Below are 22,333 nucleotides of genomic sequence, written 5' to 3'. Positions count from 1 at the left end.
CTGTGTCCATGAATACAACCTTAACATGGGAGGGGCGGACCTCAACGACCAGTTGTTGGCATTGTACCTAATTTCCCATAAGGCCAGAAGCTGGTACAAAAAAGTGTCTGTATACTGATTTCAATTGGCTTTGCTGAACACTCATGTGTTATACAGAGCTTCAGGATGGACTGGATAATTCCTTTAAGAGATCATCAAAGCCCTTCCATTTCCAGATGGTGCTCTTGCCCAACTTCCCAATCCAAATGCAGTGAGCCGGCTGCATGAGAGGCATCTTCCTTTTGTCCTCCCTGGTATCCCTACCCAAAAGAAACCCCCAAAAAAGATGTGTCTGCAGCAAACGTGGATTTAGGCACGACACCCGCTTTTATTGTCCCTCTTGTCCTGCCCACCTGGTCTCTGCATTAGTGAATGTTTCAAAACACTACCACACACTAGTGGAAGTTTTAGCATAGGGTACAGCACCACACAGTCCTAGGCACATGTACATAGGGTCTCAAAAGAGGTGATGACCATCACATTTTGAGAGACCCTAATCTACAACGTTCAGTTTACAGTTTTTTTTTTTTTTTTTACAGTGTTTTTAAAAGAAAAAAAAAAAGAAAAGAAAAAAAAAATAACACACACACACACACAAAAATATAAAATCCAAAAATAGTTGTGGTTGTATTTTTCTCCTCTCTCTCTATTGTTCTCTTTCTCGTGTACGCTCTCTACTGCCTACACTGTTCGCCCGCTATTATTCTATATCTATCGTTCTCTCTTAGTTTTATTTTTACCATGTTTTATTGTATTTGCTTTGCAGTTATGGTATGTTACACTGTAATGTTTGTTTTATTGTTAACCATTATTTGCTTAGCAGGTACGCCAGCTGCAGCGCAGATTTATTTATCTTGACAGCAATAGCGTTTGCTCCCACAATACATAAAGCCGTGACTCCAACGCTGTCGGAGGCGATTTCACCACCACAGTTAAAAAAACAGCATATATGCCGAAGCATGAGGGCAGCAGGGGTGGAGGAGCGATTTGCTCCTAAATTTTTGGGGTGGATGCCCCAAAGTTTCTGCATATATAAATGGTGCATGTATGACCATCATTAGAAATGGGTGGAAGAAGGGAGGTATTCTAATGGTGGGCATACCCACCGATCAATTTTTTTTGGTTCAGCCCACAGGCTGATTACAATATATCCCCAACAAGAACCAGCGACATACTGGTATGTTGCTGGACTTTGAGTGGTTATACCAGAATGATGCCTGCAGGTTTAGGTGTCATCTTGGTATCTTTCTTTTCAGCCAGCAGTCGGATTTCATGTAAAAGCAATCCAAGCGGCTAATTAGCTTTTAGACTGCCTTTACAAGCAGTGGGTGGTTCTGCCAGCAGACCATAGAGCTGATCAGAGACCATAACGGCTCCAATCATCTCTATCGCCTAAGAAACCAGAAGCTACGTGCATTTCATGACTTAGATTTCACCGGATGTAAACAGCGTCATTCGGAAATTGGGAAAGCATTTTATCACACAGATGTTGGTGTGGTCAAATTCTCTGAGGGCAGATTAGAGATCTAGGGTCTAATTGACCCCATTTTTTTCAAAAAAAGAGTACCTGTCACTACCTATTGCTATTATAGGGGATATTTACATTCCCCTGAGATAACAATAAAAATAATAAAAGGAACAGTTTAAAAAAAAAAAAAAAAAAAAAAAAAAAGCAAAATAAATAATATAAAAAAAAACACCCCTGTCCCCCACTGCTCTCACGCCAAGGAGAACGCAAGTGCCGGTCTCACGTCATATGTAAACAGCAATTGCGCCATGCAAGTGAGGTACCACCGCGAAGGTCATACTGAGGGCAGTCATTTTAGCAGACCTTCTGTGTAAATCTAAAGTGGTAACCTGTAAAGGCTTTTAAAAATGTATGTAGTTTGTCGCCGCTGCACGTTTGTGCGCAATTTTAAAGCATGTGTTCAATATCCATGTACTTGGCCTAAGATCTTTTTTATTTAATCAAAACATTTGTGCAATATAGTGTGTTTTAATGCATTAAAATAAAAAGAAAAAAGTGTGTTTTTTCCAAAAAAAATGCGTTTGAAAAATCGTGGCGCAAATAAAAAAAAAAAAAATGAAACACATACCATTTTAATCTGTAGGGCCTTTAATTTAAAAAATATATATAATGTTTGGAGGTGCAATTTTGTTGCAAAAAAAATATATATTTTTTAATGTAAAAAGTGTCAGAAAGGGCTTTGTCTTCAAGTGGTTAGAAGAGTGGATGATGTGTGACAAACTTCTATATGTTGTGTATAAAAATGCCAGGACAGTTCGAACCCCCCCCCCCCAAATGGCCCTATTTTGGAAAGTAGACGCCCCAAGCTATTTGCTAAGAGGCATGTCGAGTCCATGGAATATTTTATATTTTGACACAAGTTGCGGGGAAAAGGACAACATTTTTTTTTTTTTGCACAAAGTTGTGCAAATGATATATTGTTTAAACATGCCATGGGAATATGTGAAATTACACCCCAAAATACATTCTGTTGCTTCTCCTGAGTACAGGGATACCACGTGTGAGACTTATTGGGAGCCTAGCTACGTACAGAACCCCGAAAACCAGTCACTGCCTTCAGGCTTTCCAAGGGTATACATTTTTGATTTCACTCCTCACTGCCTATCACAATGCTGGAGGCCATGGAATTCCCAGATGGCACAACCCCCCCCCCCCCACCCCCAAATGACCCCATTTTGGAAAGTAGACACCCCAAGCTATTTGCTGAGAGGTATGGTGAATATTTTGCAGATCTCACTTTCTGTCACAAAGTTTTGAAAATTGAAAAAAAAAATAAAAAATTATTTTCTTTCTTCATTTTCAAAAACAAATGAGAGCTGCAAAACACACTCCCCATGCCTCTCAGCAAATAGCCTGGGGTGTCTACTTTCCTAAATGTGGTTATTTGGGGGAGTTTGTGCCATCTTGGCATTGTATGGCCTTCAAAACTGTGATAGGTAGTAAGGAGTGAAATCAAAAATGTACGCCCTTAGAAATCCTGACGGCGGTGCTTGGTTTTCGGGGTCCAGTACGCGGCTAGGCTCCCAAAAAGTCCCACACATGTGGTATTTCCGTACTCGAGAGAAGCAGCAAAATGTATTTTGGGGTGCAATTCCACATATAACCATGGCATGTGTGAGCAATATATCATTTAGTGACAACTTTTTTTTTGTCATTATTCCATGACTTGGGGGAAAAAAATATTCAATGAGCTCAACATGCCTCTTAGCAATTTCCTTGGGGTGTCTATTTTCCATTGGGTGGGGGGGGTGGGGGGGGGGGGGAGTTGTACTGGCCTGCCATTTTAGCACCTCAAGAAATGAGATAGGGAGTCATAAAATAAAAGCTGTGTAAATTCCAAAAATGTACCCTAGTTCGTAGACGCTATAACTTTTGCGCAAACCAATAAATATAAGCTTATTGACATTTTTTTTTACCACAGACATGTGGCTGAATACATTTTGGCCTAAATGTATGACCAACATTGAGTTTATTGGACTTTTCTTATAACAAAAGGTAGAAAATATAATTTTTTGCACATTTTCGGTCTTTTTCCATTTAAATCGCAAAAAATAAAAATTGCATCAAAAGAAAGCTCTGGAAAAAAAGGACGCAAATATTGTTTGGGTACAACATTGCATGACCATGCAATTACCAGTTAAAGCAGTGCAATGCCTCCGGTGATTGAGCTGCCAAATCCTCCGAGGCTGAAGTGGTTAAAATGCCAGGACAGTACAAATGCCCCCTTTTTGAAAATTAGACAGTCTGATGCAGGGCTCGACAAAACCCGGGCGCCCGGTCGCATTTGCGACTAGAATTCCAGACCTGGCGCCTGGGGCAGCACAGCTGGGGGTATGCTGTCTCCGTGGCCCCCCCCGGCGCGATCGCGTCGGGCCGCGCCGCCGCCGGCCGGTAATTTAGCCCCCGGCTTTGAGGCCTTCTACGATCCTATGGTTCCTTCTGTAATCTGGCGCCCTCTTGTGGTGGCCGTTGGAATTACAACCAGCAATGCTAATGGATGTAATGCTAATTTTCCCTGTCTGCCAGCCTATCTTTCTTCCCTTTACTCAGAACCCCTAAAAATTATATATATATTTTATTCTAACACCCTAGAGAATAAAATGGTGGTCGTTGCAATACTGTTTGTCACACCGTATTTGCACAGCGGACTTACAAGCGCACTTTTTTGGGGAAAATGTATTTAATAAAAAAAAAAAAAATAAGACAGTAAAGTTAGCCCAATTTTTTTTAATATTGTGAAAGATAATGTTGCGTCGAGTAAATCGATACCAAACATGTCATGCTTCAAAATTGCGCCCGCTCATCGAATGGCGACAAACTTTTACCCTTTAAAATCTCCATAGGCGACATTTAAAAAATTCTACAGGTTGCACTTTTTAAGTTACAGAGGAGGTCTGGGGCTAGAATTATTGCTCTCACTCTACCGATCGCAGCGATACCTCACATGTGTGGTTTGAACACCGCTTTCATATATGCGTTCGCTTCTGCACGCAAGCTTGGCGGGACAGGGCGCGTTTAAAATATTTTTTTTTTATTTTAACTTTTATTTTTATTTTTTTCACTGTTCTTTAAAAAAAAAAAAAAAAAATGTGTGTCACTTTTGTTCCTATTACAAGGAATGTAAAAATCCCTTGTAATAGAAAAAAGCATGACAGGTCCTCTTGTATATGAGATCTGGGGTCAGAGAGACCTCACATCTCATATTTACACTAAAATGCAATTTAAAAAAAAAAATTGTCATTTGAAAAAAAAAAAAAAAATGTCCCTCTAAGAGCTATGGGGGGCAATGACTTGGAGACAGGTGGGGGGCTTGGGGCTATCTTCCCCTCACTTGTCTCCATGTCAGGCCAGGGACAGGTCCGGATCGCCATCACGGACCCGGCTCCTAACTTTTTTAGCTGGCTCCTAGATTCCAAGCAAATTTGTCAACCCCTGGTCTGATGTATTTAGTAAGAAGCATAGCGAGTTTTTGAAGTTGTAATTTTATGTCACAATTTTTTTATAAAATGAAGAAAATAAATAAAAACATTTTTTTTACAATTTTTTTTTTTTTTTTTTTTACATACTGTCAGTGCAGTACAGCATCATAATATAACTGGTGTGGTGGTAATCAGGTATACTGACTGGTGACAGTATGTAAAAAAAAAATAATAATAATTAAATAATCTTTTTTCTTTTTTTAATTTAATCTTTATTAAGTTTTTTCTTTTTTTTCCCCATACAAATCATTCCAACATTATTAAATCATAACAGCGTTATATTACCTTAACAATATCATATACATTACAAAACACATGTTTGTTTAATCCTCAAATCTTAAAGTGGTTGTAAACCCTTACAAACCACTTTGACCTACAGGTAAGCATAGATTAAGGCTTACCTGTAGGTCCAAGAAATATCTCCTAAACCTATACGGTTTAGGAGATATTTGCCCGAAGACAGGCACCGCTGTCTACGGCGCATGCGCCGTAGACAGCGGCGCGCAGGCGCACTGAGCGCGGCATTTCCAACAACGGAGCTGGCGCGCGTGTCGGCTCCCGTGCGCATGCGCGGGAGTGACGTCATCGTGGCTCCGCCGAATGACAGCGGCGGAGCTGCGAGACCCCACCGAAAAGATGGATGCGCTGGACTACAGGGGACAGCGGTGACATCGCTGGCTCCTGTGTCAGGTAAGTGACACATAATGGGCTACTATGCGATGCATAGTAGTCCATTATGCTTTGCCTTTGCAGGGAATGAAAGAGGAAGTAAACCCATCAGGCTTTACTTCCTCTTTAACATATATTAAGAACAAAGAGAGAGCGTCTTAAGGAAGACTACAATACTACAAACAGAGAGTCGGACCAAAAAGCCAGTCCATATCAAAGAGAAGCTCCAGGAAGAGTGCAAGAATGATGGCCCACCCCCACTTTCTCCTTTTATCTACATTTATAGATTTGGTACTTCTAACTTATTCCTGATATCCCTCTCCCCTTCCCCCCCCCCCTTTCAGCACCACCTATATTTTAAATTTCCTAATAAATTACTATATTTTCCTTTCAGCCAGGGTTTCCACATTCTATCAAACTCCCTGAGGTTGCGTCTCCTTACATAAGCTGCTCTCTCTTTAGGGAGGGTTTCATTCACTGCATCAATCCAATTTCTAACTGTAGGAGGCACCTTTGATTGGCATCTTGTTGCGATCAGTTTCCTAGCTTGAAATATGCTCCTCCAAATAGCTACCGTTGGGCTCCTATTTTCACCCTGCTCCTGCCTATAACCCAGTAAACATACCACCGCTTATTTTCAACCTAGTTTCTTGCAGGATTTTAATCACTCCTTCCCAATAACAAAATAGTTTGGGGCACTTCCACAGCATATGTAGGAGATCGCCGGATCCTGGGCATCTTGGGCAACAATCATCCGCTCTTTTTCCAAACTTGAATAAACGTTTGGGGTATAATATGCTCTATTTAACAGCATTAAATGCAATATTTTCTGCGACGGGGCGACCGATACCATCAAGGATGCCTCTAAAATTCTCCTCCATTGTTCTGGTGATATTGCTCCTATATCCTGTTCCCATTTAAATTTTACTGAATCTAATTCCCCCTCCCCATTAACCTCTTTACTTATTTGCCAGTATATTTCTGAAATCAGGCCCTTGAAAGTGCCTATCTGGGTTATACGCTGTAAGGTTGGTTTCTAATTTGAACTTTCAGAGCATGGCTCACCTGGAGATAAGTGTAGTATGTATTCTGAGATATATTAAATTCTTTTTTCAACACATAACATTTTTTAAGAGTATTTCCCACATAAAGTTGCCTCAATCTTTTTATACCCCGTTTTTCCCCATTCCTTATTTTTTTTCCTATCGGGAGGATTTCCTGCAAATTACTGTTATTCCAAATGGGGGTACATGTATTAAAGTCATTATATTTAATCAACTTTTTAACGGTTTTCCATATTCTAGATATCATTATAATTGTTGGATACTTATAGCAGAAGGAGTCAGCCTCCAATACCTCTATTGTATCGTGCAATGCCCCTGTTAACAAAATTTTTCCATTAGGAGTTCCACCATTAAAATCGCCACATCCCATTAGGTGTTGCAATTGTGAGGCTATATAATAATACTTGGGATTAGGCAGTGAAACCCCCCCTTCCCCCATTGGGAGCTGCAGTATTCGCAAACGTATCCTAGCTTGCCCCCCTTTCCATATCAGTTCCTTAACCACTTCCCGACCAGCGCACGACGATGTACGTCGACAGAATGGCACGGGCAGGCATATTGGCGTACAGGTACGTCCAATATTCAATGCCGCCCTGCCATCGGGAGCGCGCTGCCGGCGGCGCGCTCCCGCGCTGGTCGGGACCCCCGTGAGTCCGGTCGCGGGACCCGCGGACTCGATCGCCACGGGCATCCCCGCGATCGTCTCACGGAGCAGCCGAATGGAGGAAATGCCGAGTAAACAGCATTTCTCCAAGTAGTGACGCTGATCTCTGCTCCATGTGATTGGAGCAGAGATCAGTGTTCACTAAATGAAAGCCCAACCCCCCCACAGTTAGTAACACACCCCTAGGAACACTTAACCCCTACACTGCCACCCACTGGTTAACCCCTTCACTGCCAGTGTCATTTACACAGGAATCACTGCATTTATATAGCAGTGATTACTGTATAAATAACAATGGTCCCAAAAATGTGTCAAAAATGTCCGATGGGTCCCCCGCAATGTCGCAGTCACAATAAAAAATCGCTGATCGCCGCCATTACTAGTAAAAAAAAAAAAAATTATTAATAAAAATGCTATAAAACTATCCCTATTTTGTAAACGCTATAACTTTTGCGCAAACCAATCAATAATCGCTTATTGCGATTTTTTTACCAAAAATATGTAGAAGAATACGTATCGGCCTAAACTGAGAGAAAAAAACGTTTTTTTATATATTTTTGGGGGATATTTATTATAACAAAAAGTAAAAAATAATGCGTTTTTTCCAAAATTGTCCAAAATTGTCGCTCTATTTTTGTTTATAGCGTAAAAAATAAAAACCGCAGGGGTGATCAAATACCACCAAAAGAAAGCTCTATTTGTGGGAAAAAAAGGACGTCAATTTTGTTTGGGAGCCACGTCGCATGACCGCGCAATTGTCAGTTAAAGCGACGCAGTGCCGAATCGCAAAAAGTGGTCTGGTCTTTGACCAGCAAAATGGTCCGGTCTGCAAGCATCCACACAGGGGCATTATGCAGTATATACAGTAGTTGAGGCAGCCGCAGCGTTTTTATCAAACTGCATCTGCCTGCTGCTGACAGTGGTAGACGTTTCCAAATGTAAATTTTTTTTTTCCATTTATACAAAAGTGGGATAAGGTTTTTGTTTATATATTGATTGGGATCTTTTGTTATTACTATCCCCAGATATTTCAATGTATCTACAACTGCCAATTGGGACTTCTCTTATATTGTCACTTCCCTAGTTGTATCTATCGGGAATAATTTAGACTTCACCCAGTTTATCTCCAACCCAGTGAAATTACCAAACGCTTCCACGATACTCATCGCCCTTCGCAATGAACGGCCCATGTCTCCCAAGAACAGTAGGATATCATTCGCATATAGCGCTATTCTTTCCGCTCCCGAGATTCCCTGAAAGCCTATTATCTCGAGATAGCCAGGGGCTCCATTGCCAGGGCAAAGAGCAAGGGGGACAATGGGCACCCTTGTCTTGTTCCCCTTTCCAGTTCTATCTTATCTGACATTACATTGTTGATTTTTAATCTTGCAGTAGGCTTATCATAAAGCATCCTGATCCATCCGATCATTTTGGGGCCAAATCCAAATTTCTCCAGTACTCGCCAAATATATCCCCATTCTACAGCATCAAAGGCTTTAGACACATCCAGTCACAATATAGCTCTTGATCCCTGGTTTTCTGTTGGGGTTTGTCAATTTAGAAATGCTCTCCTAATATTTGTACTGGTGGATCTATTAGACATGAACCCCGCTTGATCAGGGTGGACCAGTTTAGAGATTCATTTATTTAACCTAGCTGCAAGAACTTTTGCTAAAATGTTTGCGTCTGAGCATAGGAGGGTTATTGGCCTATATGCCGCAACATCCAGTGGATCCTTCCCTTCTTTATGGAGCACAATAATAATTGCTTCCAACATTGAGGTGGGTAGATGACCCACCTCAAAGCCCCCCGCCAAGTTTTTAAGAGTTCGGGGATCAGTGTCTCCCCAGAATATTTGTATGTTTCAATTGACAAACCATCTGGGCCAGGGGATTTTTGGTTTGACATACCGGCTACCGCCTCTTGCAGTTCCGCAAGTGAGATCGGTGTTTCTAGTTCATCCCTTTCCTCTTGTGTTATTGTAGGTATCTCCAGGTTCACCAAGAAATCCTCCATTATGTCCACCCCACTTTTTTTTTTTTTTGGCAGTATACAGATCCTTATAATATTCCTTAAAGGCTTGTGCTATTTTTATAGGGTTTGATATTATCTCCCCTCCTATGACCCTGATGGCGATAATAGTAGATGCTGGAGAGCTGGACTTTACCAATTGCGCCATCTTCCCCACAGATTCACCCTCCATAAAGGAGGCCTGACGCTGTAGGAGACATTACGTTTCCACCCTCTGCATGCATTTCAACTTATATTCTTGTTGTTTATCTAGCCAAGCCAATTTCCTCCCTGGCGATGGGTCAGTTATATAATTGTCATTGGCCATAACTACCTCCCTCCTACTGCTTTCCTCTCGGGCCCCCGCAGCTTTGTTGTATTTAGCCACCTGTTGTTTTAAAATACCCCAAAGAAATGCTTTTAGGGTGTCCCAAATTATCCCTGTTGTAACTGTGCCTTTAATTCAATTTTTAATCAGGGATTTTTGTTCTTTTGTTTTTTCATTGTTTTAGCTTATACACTGATGATCCCCAAAGCCCATTTAAAATGGTCTGTCGCAAAATGGGAATCTGTTCTTTGGTCAGATGAAATAAAATGTGATATTCTTTTTGGCAACCATGGGTGCCATGTCCTCCAGACTAAAGAAAAGAGGGACCATTCGGCATATCAGTCTTTGTTCAAAAGCCTGCATATCTGATGGTATGGGGTGCATTAATGTGTATGGAATGGACGGCTTGAACAACTGAAAAGGCACCATCAGATTTTAGAGTAGCATATGCTCCCACCCAGATGTCTTTCAGCAGGACAATGCTAAACCGCATACTGCATCTATGACAACAGCATGGCTCCATAGTAGAATAGTCTGGATGCTTAACTGGCCTGCCTACAATCCAGACTTTCACCAATTGAAAATATTTGGCGTGTCTTGAAACAAAAAAAACAAAAATAGGACAAAGACGACCCAGAACTGTTGAGCAGTTAGAACCCTGTATCAGGCAAGAATGAGACAGCATTCCTCTCCCAAAACTCCAGCAACTGGTCTCCTCAGGTCCCAGGGGTTTACAGAGTGTTGTTAACCACTTGGCACTTAAACACCCTTAATAACCAGACCAATTTTCATCTTTCGGTGCTCTCACATTTTGAATGACAATTACTCAGTCATGCAACACTGTACCCATATGAAATTTTTGTCCTTTTTTTCACACAAATAGAGCTTTCTTTTGGTGGTATTTAATCACCGCTGGGTTTTTTATTTTTTGTGCTATAAAAAGAAAAAAGCCTGAAAATTCTGTAAAAAATAAAATTTTCTTTGTTTCTGTTATAAAATTTAGCAGATTAGTAATTTTTCTTCCAAAATTTTGGCCAAAATTTATACTACTACATATCTTTGGTAAAAATAAGTACAAATTGGTGGATATTATTTGGTCTTTGTGAAAGTTATAGAGTCCACAAGCTATGGTGCCAATATCTGAAAATTGATCACCCCTGAAGTACTGACGGCCTATCTCATTTCTTGAGACCCTAACATGCCAGAAAAGTACAATTACCCCCCAAATGACCCCTTTTTGGAAAGAAGACATTCCAAAGTATTTAGTAAGAGGCATGATGAGTTTTTTGAAGTTGTCATTTTTTCCCACAATTCTTTGGAAATCAAGATTTTTTTTCCTTTTTTTTTTTCTCACAAAATTGTCATATTATCAGGTTATTTCTCACACACAGCATATGCATACCACAAATTACACCCCAAAACACATTCTGCTATTACTCCCGAGTATGGTGATACCACATGTGTGAGACTTTTACACAGCATGGCCACATATAGAGGACCAAAATGCAGAGAGCGCCATCAGGCGTTCTGGAGCACCCAGGCCAATTCTGACATTTCTCTCCTACATGTAAAAATCATCATTTATTTGCTAGAAAATTACATAGAACACCAAAACATTATATGTTTATTTTTAGCAAAGACTACTAGAGAATACAATGGTGGTCGTTGCAACATTTTATCATGCACGGTATTTGCGCAGCAATTTTTCGAACGCGTTTTTTTTGGAACAAAACAGAAAAAAAGAAAAAAAAAAGAAAAAAAAAAACAGTAAAGTTATCCCAATGTATTTCCATAATGTGAAAGATGAAGTTACGCTGAGTAAATAGATACCTATCATGTCACTCTTGGAATGGCGCTACTTAAAATTCCCCATAGACGCGCTTTAAATTTTTTTACTGGTTACAGGTTTTGAGTTACAGAGGAGGTCTAGGGCCAAAATTATTGCTCTCGCTCTAACGTTCCCGGCAATATCTCACATGTGTGGTTTGAACACCGTTTTCATATGTGGGCGGGACTTACGTATGCGTTCACTTCTGCATGCGAGCACATGGGGACAGGGGCGCTTTAACTTATTTTATTTTTTTCATATGGCATGAAAGGTCCTCTTTACAGTGAGATATTGGCAGGGTATTGAGTATTTCAGAGTATTGGCAGGGTATTGCAGAGTATTGCAGAGTATTGGCAGGGTATTGAAGAGTATTGGCAGGGTATTGAAGAGTATTGGCAGGGTATTGAAGAGTATTGGCAGGGTATTGAAGAGTATTGGCAGGGTATTGAAGAGTATTGGCAGGGTATTGAGGGGTTAATTTTTGGTGAGCAGCACTGTGGGCACTGCAGATGCAGCCCACAGCGCTGCTGACACCGATCTTTTCATCATAACATGATGCCGGTTTGTTTACAAGTGATCGCTCCGTCATTTGACGGAGCGATCACGTGGTAAACGGCCGCGATGAGTGGCCGTTTACCGTGATGCGCCGGGTCCACAGGATGCTCTCGAGTGCGCGCCCCAGGGGGCGCGCGAGAGTGGAATTCTGGGAGGACGTCATATGACGGCCTCTCAGAGTTAAACAACCTCCCTGTAGCTGTCATTCGGGTATGGCCCGGTTGTTAAGTGGTTAAAAAAAAGAGGGGATGCTACACCATAGTAAATATGTCCCTATTCTGACTTTTAAAATGTGTTGCTGCCATCAATTTCAAAATTACCTTAATTTTTTCCTTAAAATTGTGCATTTTCTCAGTTTAAACATTTGATATGTTCAATTTTCTATTGTGAATAAAATATGGGTTTATGAGATTTGCAAATTATTGCATTCTGTTTTATGTAGCTTTTACACAGACTTTTGGGGAATTTGAAATGTAATGTGTGCGCGTGTGTGTAAATATTATATATAAAAATATATACACACACACACACACACACACACACACACACAATAAATATATTTTTTTATATGCGATCACATGCAAATAAACTGTGATGGTCGGGGGGTAGTGTCATAGTGTCAGCATAGGTAGAGAAACCGCAGTTCACTGATCTCCCCAGTGAAAAGCTGGACATGGGAAATGTCAGCAGGAGGCAGAGGGGGAGCAGTATAATCCTGATCACAGGAGTACAGGCATGCTGTGCATGAGCACAGCATCCTGTAGCTTCCAAGTAGAATGCATAGAAGCAAACGGACTGCGCCGGGATGGATTTGATATCATCTCAAAATAGGAAAGCAGGGGAACTGGCAAGATCACTAGTAATTGCTCACAAAGGAAGAAATGCAAAGAGAATGGGAAACTTTTTCATAAGTACATGGTAAAACAGACACATAGAAATATGAAATGTTGGAGTAATATACACTTTAAGGGCCGGTTCACACTGCAGGCAATGCGAGGCGACACCGACTTGCCTCGCCGCGACCTGCCGCGACCTCAGCGGCAACTTGCAGATGACTTCTGTATAGAAGTCAATGCAAGTCGCCCCGAGGTCGCCCGAAAGTAGTACAGGAACCTTTTTTCTGAGTCGGAGTGACTCGAGTCGCTCCTCTCAGAACGGTTCCATTGTACAGAACGGGGGCGACTTGTAAGATAGCGGCGAGGCGAGTCGTGTCGCCTCGCATCGCCCGCAGTGTGAACCGGCCCTAAAGCGAGTGTTTAGGTCAGCCTTTCTTAACCTTTTCAACATAGAGGAACCCATGAAAAAAACTTTCTAGTTTCAGGGAACCCCTGTTAAAAATTACTTAAACTCATGAAACATTAGTGTAACGATCAGTGGGAAGATAGCTCCTAAGGGTCCATTCACACAGGAGCAACACGACTTTGAGCGAGACTTTGGGAGGCAACTTGGACACGACTTGAGTATGAATAACAGCACGACTTGAGGCAACTTACAAGGCAACTTGAAGTTGCTTCCAGGACAGGGGACTTTACCAGTGGCCAATCACATAATAATCAGCTCTGTGGGAGGGAGGGGTTTGCCTAGAAAACTATTTTTACTTCCTGGAAAGTTGCTTCAGTTAAGACAGGGGATCCGACTTGGAGGCAACTTCTATTGAAATCAATGGGTACAAGTTGCCTAGAAGTCGGATTGAAGCAGTACAGGAACCTTTTCTGAAGTCGGAGCGACTTCAGTAGTGTACATTAAGACGGCTCTCATTCAGTTACATTGATTTTATCATGTTGCGCGACTTGAGGCAACTTGGGGCGACTTCAAGTCGGATCCAAAGTTGCTCCTGTGTGAATGGACTCTTAGGCTTGGTTCACACAGGGGTCGACACGACTTGCCGCGCCGCGACCTGACAAGTCGCCCCCGTTCTGTACTATGGAACCGTTCTAAGAGGAGCGACTCGAGTCGCTCCTACTAGAACGGTTCCGTAGTACAGAACGGGGGCGACTTGTCAGGTCGCGGCGCGGCAAGTCGTGTCGCCCCCTGTGTGAACCGAGCCTTACACTTGTGATCATTAGGAAGAATTCCCCTTTTACAGATAGCTAATAAGATCAATTATGTCAGTGGGAACTTATCTTAACTTAACTTATCTTGCTCATTGCTCGTGGAACCCTGGTTGAGAAACCCTGGTTTAGGTTAAGAAACTTAGGGCTAGGTTCTAATGAAAGGTAAGGTTTATGTTATGTGAAAAAAAGCATCCTACCAGCGCACCGCTCTAGTGTAAAAGCACTAGGACTTTCGCACTGGAGTGAAAAAGAGAGGCGCTTTACAGGCGCTTTGCAGGTGCTATTTTTAGTGTTATAGTGCCTGTAAAGCGCCTAAGTGTAAAAGTAGCCTAGCAGCCCTCCCCCCAAACCCTGAAGGAACTTATGCCTGAACATTCACCTGGTAAAACCTGACTAACCTGTAAACAGAAGACCAGGGAGCAACCTTGCAATTCTGGGAAACAGTAACCCAATGCCTAAAAGCCCAAGAAGTACCCACAGATCTAGTACAGTGTGCTAGTAGGGTGGAATCCAATCTGTAAGCCCAATAGCTTTGATGATGATCTGTCTGAGACACTAAGAAATGGAGCAACAAGCAGGTTCTGTTTTATGGGGACCATAAATAGCAGGGCTGCAGGACTCTCTTCCCTCTGTCTAGAACCAGTCATGTTTCAAGTGCAGTAAGGAAACGCATAGGCTCAGGGTGAGTGGCAAGGCCATAGACAGATAGTAGTAGGTGAAGTTCAACAAAGGGAAGATTTTCCTTGACACTGTATGACAGGAAAGAGAGCATGAAGCACAAACAACAATCCACCCAGAAGATGCCATTACTGCTCAGTACACAGCACTAACCCCTTTCTGTGGTAAAACAAGCAGAAAATAGGGAATAATGGTGCCCAACGATCAATAAAATTAAGGGAGCTCTCAATGCATAGCCTACTCTCTAAGTGAGTCTTCAGAGACTGGTCAAGCTCAGAAGCAATACCAGAGGACTCATGAGACCTAGTGCTCAGAATTCACTTCCAAACTACTCTCACAACATCCAGTCCAACAGGGTATGGCTCTGATACAATCTACTGCCACCTACACACGATTAGACAATCCGAAGACAAAACTGTGGAATTTTTTCCCATGGATTTTGGTTCAAACTTGTCTTGCATACACACGGTCACACAAATGTTGTCGGAAATTCCGATCACCAAGAACGCGCTGAAGTACAACGCGTATGACGAGCCGAGAAAAATTAAGTTCAATAGCCAGCGCGGCTCTTCTGCTTGATTCCGAGCATGCGTGGACTTTTATGCATGGGAATTGTCTACACACGCTCAGAATTTCCAACAAGTTTTGTTGTCAGAAAATTTGAGAACCAGCTCACAAACATTTGTTATCGGAAATTCCAACAGCAAATGTCCGATGGAGCATACACATGGTCAGAATTTCCGACAACAAGCTCACATTGAACATTTGTTGTCGGAAATTCCCATCGTCTGTACATGGCATACAAGTCAGGCTGAGGATGGCCACACCATAGAGTTGAAAATCATACCTCAAGCAGCAGTGTAGGGAAGAATCTTTATTTAAGACAAAAAAAATGAAAAAGAAAAAAGTTCTACTAAAATATTGGATTAGCCTTTACAACAGCAGAGCTGACATCCATCCTCCCAGGACACTAGAACAAAAATGGAGGCATGCTGGCAGTAGGAGGGGTTATCCTGGGTTGGCCTACAATTCTTTTGGTCGCCAGTGTCCCATCCTCTTGTAGGTGGCAGCATAATCCAAAGGTGTAAGGCTTCTTGTGCTCCTTAATGGACATAAAAAAAAAAAATTCTACCTAGCTGTAAATAACGTAAAGAACACTTACCGAATTCATCATCGCAAGCTGGGAAGGATAAGCTTTGCATGGGAACAGAATTTTCACTCCACCAATTGTATATTCAGAACACGAAGAAGACATTTTTTTCTATAAGGAAAAACAGAAGAATACATATTCACATAGCTGTATTGTTATATTTATAAAATAATAAGATATACGTACTTCCACAATATCTGTCTATGTGCACTCTGACATGGTATTCAGTAGTTCCCCAACCTTTAGAGCAGTCAGTACATTTGTGGTCAGAAAGACTATGTGCATTTGTTTGAAATGGAAGGGGCATAATAGAAAAAAAAAAAAAAAAAAAAGAGATGAAACTTCTATCTGTCATAGCTGAGGCTTTCTCCAGTCAAGAAGACTGATACTAACCAACTCCCAGGTGCAGTGCTAGTTGCAGGGCAGAGGGTTTATATACAGAACATAACACATTGATCTGAGTGATGTGTATAAACTACCAGTGCTTCTGGGACAAACAATGGCAACCTTCAGCATTATAGGGGCACCTCAGCTGCACAAGCCAATGCTTTCATGAATTCAAACTAAGCTGAAATGTCCTCTATCACAGGCGAAACAAGTGCTGTAGCCAGTTACTATATGATGCACAAAGAAAAAAAAAACTCAACCTCCCTTTCCTTTACATGTGGTCCCAAACACTCCCTCTCTCAGACACTATCCCACAGTAGGAGTGTTTCAGCAACACAGACAGTGCTGTCAATCCTCAAAAACAATGGGCATGGCCAAGTGTGGTCATGTGCTGATTGGCAAGCAACATTATTGTGAATAAGCATAGACAAAGCTAATAGCCCCAACCCTTGCAACATCTTTTCCTCTATATTGCAAGCAGCACAGCTTACAGGATGGGGACAACGCTGCTCTGAATTCAGGAGCAGTGCAGTATTGTTCTCTCACCCACAGCTGAATTATGTAGACATCACTGGCAGATTTTTGAAGAACTTCGTGCAAGGGGTACTAAGACAAAGATGTAAGAGTAAAAGTACTTATAATTAGGTTCTACAGCACTTTTGTTTTTTTTAACAGAAGTCTATAGTTCTACTTTTAACTACTTAAGCCCCGGACCAATTTGCAGCCAAAGGACCAGGCCCCTTTTTGCGATTCAGCACTCCGTCGCTTTAACTGACAATTGCACAGTCGTGCAACGTGGCTCCAACAAAATTGGCATCCTTTTCTCCCCCCACAAATAGAGCTTTCTTTTGGTGGTATTTGATCACCTCTGCGTTTTTTATTTTTTGCACTATAAACAAAATAGAGCGGCAATTTTGAAAAAAATGCAATATATTTTTTACTTTTTGCTATAATAAATATCCCCAAAAAATATATAAAAAAACATTTTTTTCCTCAGTTTAGGTCGATGCGTATTCTTCTACATATTTTTGGTAAAAAAAAAAAAAATAAATAAAAAAAAACTTAATTAGCGATTATTGATTGGTTTGCGCAAAAGTTATAGCGTTTACAAAATAGGGGATAGTTTTATAGCATTTTTGTTCATATTTTTTTTTTTTACTAGTAATGGCGGCGATCAGTGATTTTTATTGTGACTGCGACATTATGGCACATCGGACATTTTTGACACATTTTTGGGACCATTGTCATTTATACAGAAATCAATGCTATTTAAATGCATTGATTCCTGTGTAAATGACACTGGCAGTGAAGGAGTTAACCACTAGGGGGCAGTGTAGTGTTATGTATGACGTTATGTTTTTTTTCATAGTAGGGGGCGTGGCCTGGCATGTGAGGTCAGTGATCGTCCTTCCCTATAAAAGGGAAGAGACGATCGGTGACAGCCACACTGGGAAGCATGGGGAGAGGTTTGTTTACACAGACCTCTCCTCTTTCTTCAGCTCTGTGACCCGATCGCGGGACACCAGCGGCGATCGGGTCCGCTGGTCCCGCGGCCACAGTCATGGAGCACAGGACCGGGTCGGGAGCGCGCCTTAAGTGCGAGCTGGGCACTTAACCGCTACGTGATTGTGCCCAGCAGTGCCATTCTGCCGACGTATATCGGCGTGAGGCGGTCCATAAGTGGTTAATTAAGAAACTGCAAATATCGGACGATATATCGTCAACCTCTAGTTTTGTATGTCAAGGAGTCTGGCATAAGTATGAAAATGATCAAATGATTGAAATCATTTAACTATAGGGAAAATAATTACAACTGGTGTGGATTTTGAAGAGTAATTCCCCCTGGGTGATCTAAGTACATTGCAAGGATTTTAACAAACTTTTTTGCAGGCAAAAGGTGTAAACAGAACTGTAAGCTAACCATTTTATTTAGTGACAGGAACTTTGACTGGCATTCAGAGAGCTTTAACAAAGCCTTGTTTTGAAGCAAATGTAAACTAACCGTTAATGTGTGTTGAAGCCAATGCAAGCGTAAACAAGCTCTTACACTAATTCAGTTTTTTTACTTGTTCTTCGCTGATTTTTTTTTCAATTCAGTTGTGGACCAATGTATATGATTTTAAATCCTTTCTTGACCTTACCCTTAAGGCTCAGTTCACACCTAAACCGGCCGCGGATCGCACAGGAATGCTGTCCGTCCCTGTTCTCCGTTTCAGGGACGTTTCTGTGCAGTGCTCTCCGCAGCCGCCCCAGAAATTTGTGAACCAGCTCCATAGAAAGCCGATCACATTCTCCTGTTATGGGAATTGGGTGCAGAGAAACCTGCATCCAATTTGTATAGGTGTGAACCCAGCCTTAACAAATCCTGTCCAAAGCCATGTTCTGAAGCAAATGTACACAAGCCCTAAAAGTTTCATTTTTTTTACCTGAATACGCTGTAAATGGGGTGGGGGGGGGGGGATGATAGCTGCTTCTAAATAATAATTTGACACCCACTATTTGTACTTGACCTTTCCTTTGGGTGTGTTGTGTTGCGGGTGCTTGCCACATCACCAGGATGTACTGTGCTGCTGATGCTTGCCTTCTGCTGTTCTTTTTGTAGAGACCCTTTCCTCCTCCCAGTTCAGTAACCATTTCTCATTCAGAAAGACCTCCTTACTTGTGAACATTTTTTTGGACATGGTGTTCAGGTTCTGGTGATACTGTACTGGTGTGGCAGTGATCAGAAGACTGTTGCTGGCTTGAATGGCTCTGCTGACACTGGCATGACTAGCAATCAGAAAAGGATCGCTGGCCTCACTGACTCTGACGTTCAGAACGACGTTGGCGTTCAAGGTTCTGGTGATACTGTACCAGTGTGGCGGTGATCAGGACACTGGTGCTGGCATCACTGCAATCAGGGACACTGGCTTGGCTTGGCAGTGATCAGGACTCTGGTGCTGGTGTATACTGGTCTGGTGTCATTGCAATAGAGGACAATGGCTCTGTTGACACTGGCACCACTGTGGCAGTGATCAAGACATTGGTGCTGGCGTATACTGATCTGGCATCACTGCAATTAGAGACACTGACTGGCGGCACTAGTCCAGTGACACCAACCCATGACGCTAGTGAAAAGGTACTGTTCTTGGCTGCACTGGGACAGGTGTGACAGGCGGCTGGTTGCATAGTTTATACACACTACACTGGTAGGCTAGTGACAGAGACACTGTAAGCTGGCTTCACTGGTGTTTGTGTAAAAAAACTGTATGACAAAAAAAAAAATTAATCACTGAGCCTAGGTTCACACATATGTGATGCGGGAACAAGTGCTGAAATCCCAAATCGCATCTCTGCCGCCCGCAAGCAGTTGACACTGCACTCTGCAAACCGCTGCTGATGTCACTACAATGTTAATGACATCCCCAGATCGGTTCACAGATCCCCGTGCGAACTGTGAACTTGCACAGGAATCAGATTACATGGGTGAGAACACCCATGCTATCCGATTCCAGTGCGGGAGAGGGAGAAAAAAGTCCCTGCACTATTTTTCTGCGAATCTAATGCGAGTTCAGCCATACAACTGTATGGCTGAACTCGCGTTGCGCAGACATCACGTGCTTGGCATTGCAGTGCGGGTGTGAATTACATGCCAAGTCTGTGTTCGCACAAGTGTGAACCCAGGCTCACAGTTCTCTCTCCAATCACTGACAATGTCTGAGGGGAGAAAACTGATGGGTGCCCATGCATCCTTTATTTACATTTGGAAATGCTGTGATTGATCCTGTATAATGTGGTCACTGTGTCCAGTTTCATTGGTCCTATACCTAGTCATGTGATCTGCTGTGTCCATGGGACACAAGGGTCACCATGCTTCCCGCTGCGCACTCTAGGATTTGCGGCTGCAGAGATCGGGAAATGTCTCACTGTGCCGACTTCCTGGGGGGGCTCTGCAAACACACCTGAGCTCATCCTTAATCAGGATAGGAGGTGCTGACTGAGCTCACCATCCATCTCTGTCTTTGACTGAAGCCCCCCCCCCCCCCCCCCCCCCCCCCCCACACTCTGTCTCTGAGTGAGTACACTAAGGTAAATCAGGGTTCTCAGAGCATCTCTTACATCAGAGGCCACAGTGTTCCCCCTTACATCGGAGTCCTCTCCATACATCAGAGTTCTCAGTGTCGCCCCCTCCCCCCTTACAGGAGAGTCCTCTCCATACATCAAAGTTCTCAAAGTTGGCACACCCATGTGTAGAGCCCGCCAGGAAGTGGGCACTGTGCTACGCTAATCACAGGCAGAGACATTTTCTGATCTCTGCAGCCGCATGTCGTGCATTGTCTTACTGCCTGTGATTAGCACAGTGCTGACTTCCTGGCGGGCTCTGCACACACGCCGGAGATCATCCTTAACTCTCCATACATCAAAGTTCTCAGTGTTCCCCCTTAAATCAGGGTTCCCAGAGCATCCCTTATGTTAGAATCCCCATAATTCTCCCTTACATGAGAGTCTGCAGAGTCGCCCCTTACAGTAAAAGGGGAATCTAGTTATTAACTTCATATGATTAGAAATGTTATTTAATAGCAAAATATATGTTTAGTTTTTACTATAAAAAAAATAAAATAAATAAAATAAAAATGCTGTGCACTGCTAGAGTGTTTGGGTTTGACTTTAAGAAAAGGTGCCAACCAAGGATGAGCTTCGGCGTGTTCACATACAGCATGTGCAGAGCCCGCCAGGATGTCAGCACTGTGGGGTGCTAATCACAGGCAGTCAGACATTTCCCGATCTCTGCAACGTCACACTGCCTGTGATTAGCGCAGCGCTGCGCCGACTTCCTGGCGGGCTCTGCACGTGGAGTATACGAACACACCGGAGCTCATCCTTATTGGGAGGCACAGGGTGTTACATATGCCTACCTGTACAAACCAACTACAGCATACACCAGTGCTAGTGTAAACGTGTGGAAGCACATGAACGGACTCCCCTGGACGCGGACCACGGATATCTGGTGCGTTTTGTTGGCGTGAACAAGTAGGAAAAAAACACCTCCCATATCATAATCGTTACAGGTTCCTTTTTTTCCGTATTGACGTATTCCTTACAAAGCCATTGGATAGAAATGTCACCACACCACATTAATATGCATTATGACAATAGATGTGAAATGTCTTAAGTCTTCAACAATGCCCAGCAGATACCATTAATATGCATTGTGACAATAGATGTGATTGGGCCCTTTAAGGTAACCTGTATGGGATAGGACTATATACCACACACAGCAGACTATTCAGTAACTGTACGCCTTTCCATGGTTCGGTTTATTAGAGACACAAGCAGGCTGAACGTTGCTATGGACAGTTAACCCTAGGAGAACCGAAGTGTCATACCTACCACCACTGATCATATACCGCCCCGTGCTCACAGCTTACATCCGGGAACCACACAGCAGCACAATTCTTCCCGGGTCTATTGCGCCCCGCCTTCCCTCCCGCTCACAGCCAATACAACGTATCATTTCAGTGGACCAATCGGTGTGATGTGTGAGAGACGAGCTGTGACTGGTTGGCGGGAGTTATAGGTAGAGCTAACTAGCAGTCACTTCTCCGTTTTATATTGCGTTGTAACGTTTTGTAAAGTTTAAAGCGATTTTATATATATATATATATATATATATATATATATATATATATATATATATATTATATTACAATTTTTATTTAAAAAAAATTAATATGGCGAACAGGAAACAAACTGATGGAAACAGGAGGGGGATAGGTGCATTCATGACAGTGCATGTGGGGTACAATCATGTGTGGAAAAGATAGTCCTAGGGCAGGCATTACTAAATGGCGGACCGCGAGCCGAATACGGAGCCCCATGCGGTCCGCAGCCTCGCCAAATAGTTGCCTGAGTGTTCTCTC

At 42.5% G+C, this 22,333-nt stretch overlaps 1 protein-coding gene across 2 annotated transcripts in view; it reads right to left on the bottom strand.

The window, feature by feature from the left end:
• Positions 1-21,926, bottom strand: part of BRIP1 (BRCA1 interacting DNA helicase 1) — a 561,638-nt gene extending 539,712 nt beyond the window's left edge. The window contains exons 1-2 of one of the 2 annotated variants that reach the window (XM_077482124.1): positions 21,804-21,926; positions 16,059-16,157 (exon numbers count right to left, since the gene is read on the bottom strand). In XM_077482124.1, coding sequence (XP_077338250.1) covers positions 16,059-16,151 — 93 coding nt within the window. In that variant the 5' untranslated portion in view covers positions 16,152-16,157; positions 21,804-21,926. Of the gene's footprint in view, positions 1-16,058; positions 16,158-21,799 lie in introns of both variants that reach the window. The other variant, XM_077482125.1, reaches the window with a different exon arrangement.
• Positions 21,927-22,333: the final 407 nt, after the last annotated feature.

Source organism: Lithobates pipiens, unplaced genomic scaffold, assembly GCF_037356315.1.
Source record: "Lithobates pipiens isolate NorthernLeopardFrog02 unplaced genomic scaffold, aLitPip1_a1.2 Scaffold_16, whole genome shotgun sequence".
In the NCBI taxonomy this organism is placed as follows: Eukaryota; Metazoa; Chordata; class Amphibia; order Anura; family Ranidae; genus Lithobates; species Lithobates pipiens.
The sequence above is the reverse complement of the archived record's forward strand: the minus strand, read 5'-3'. Positions and strand labels throughout refer to the sequence as shown.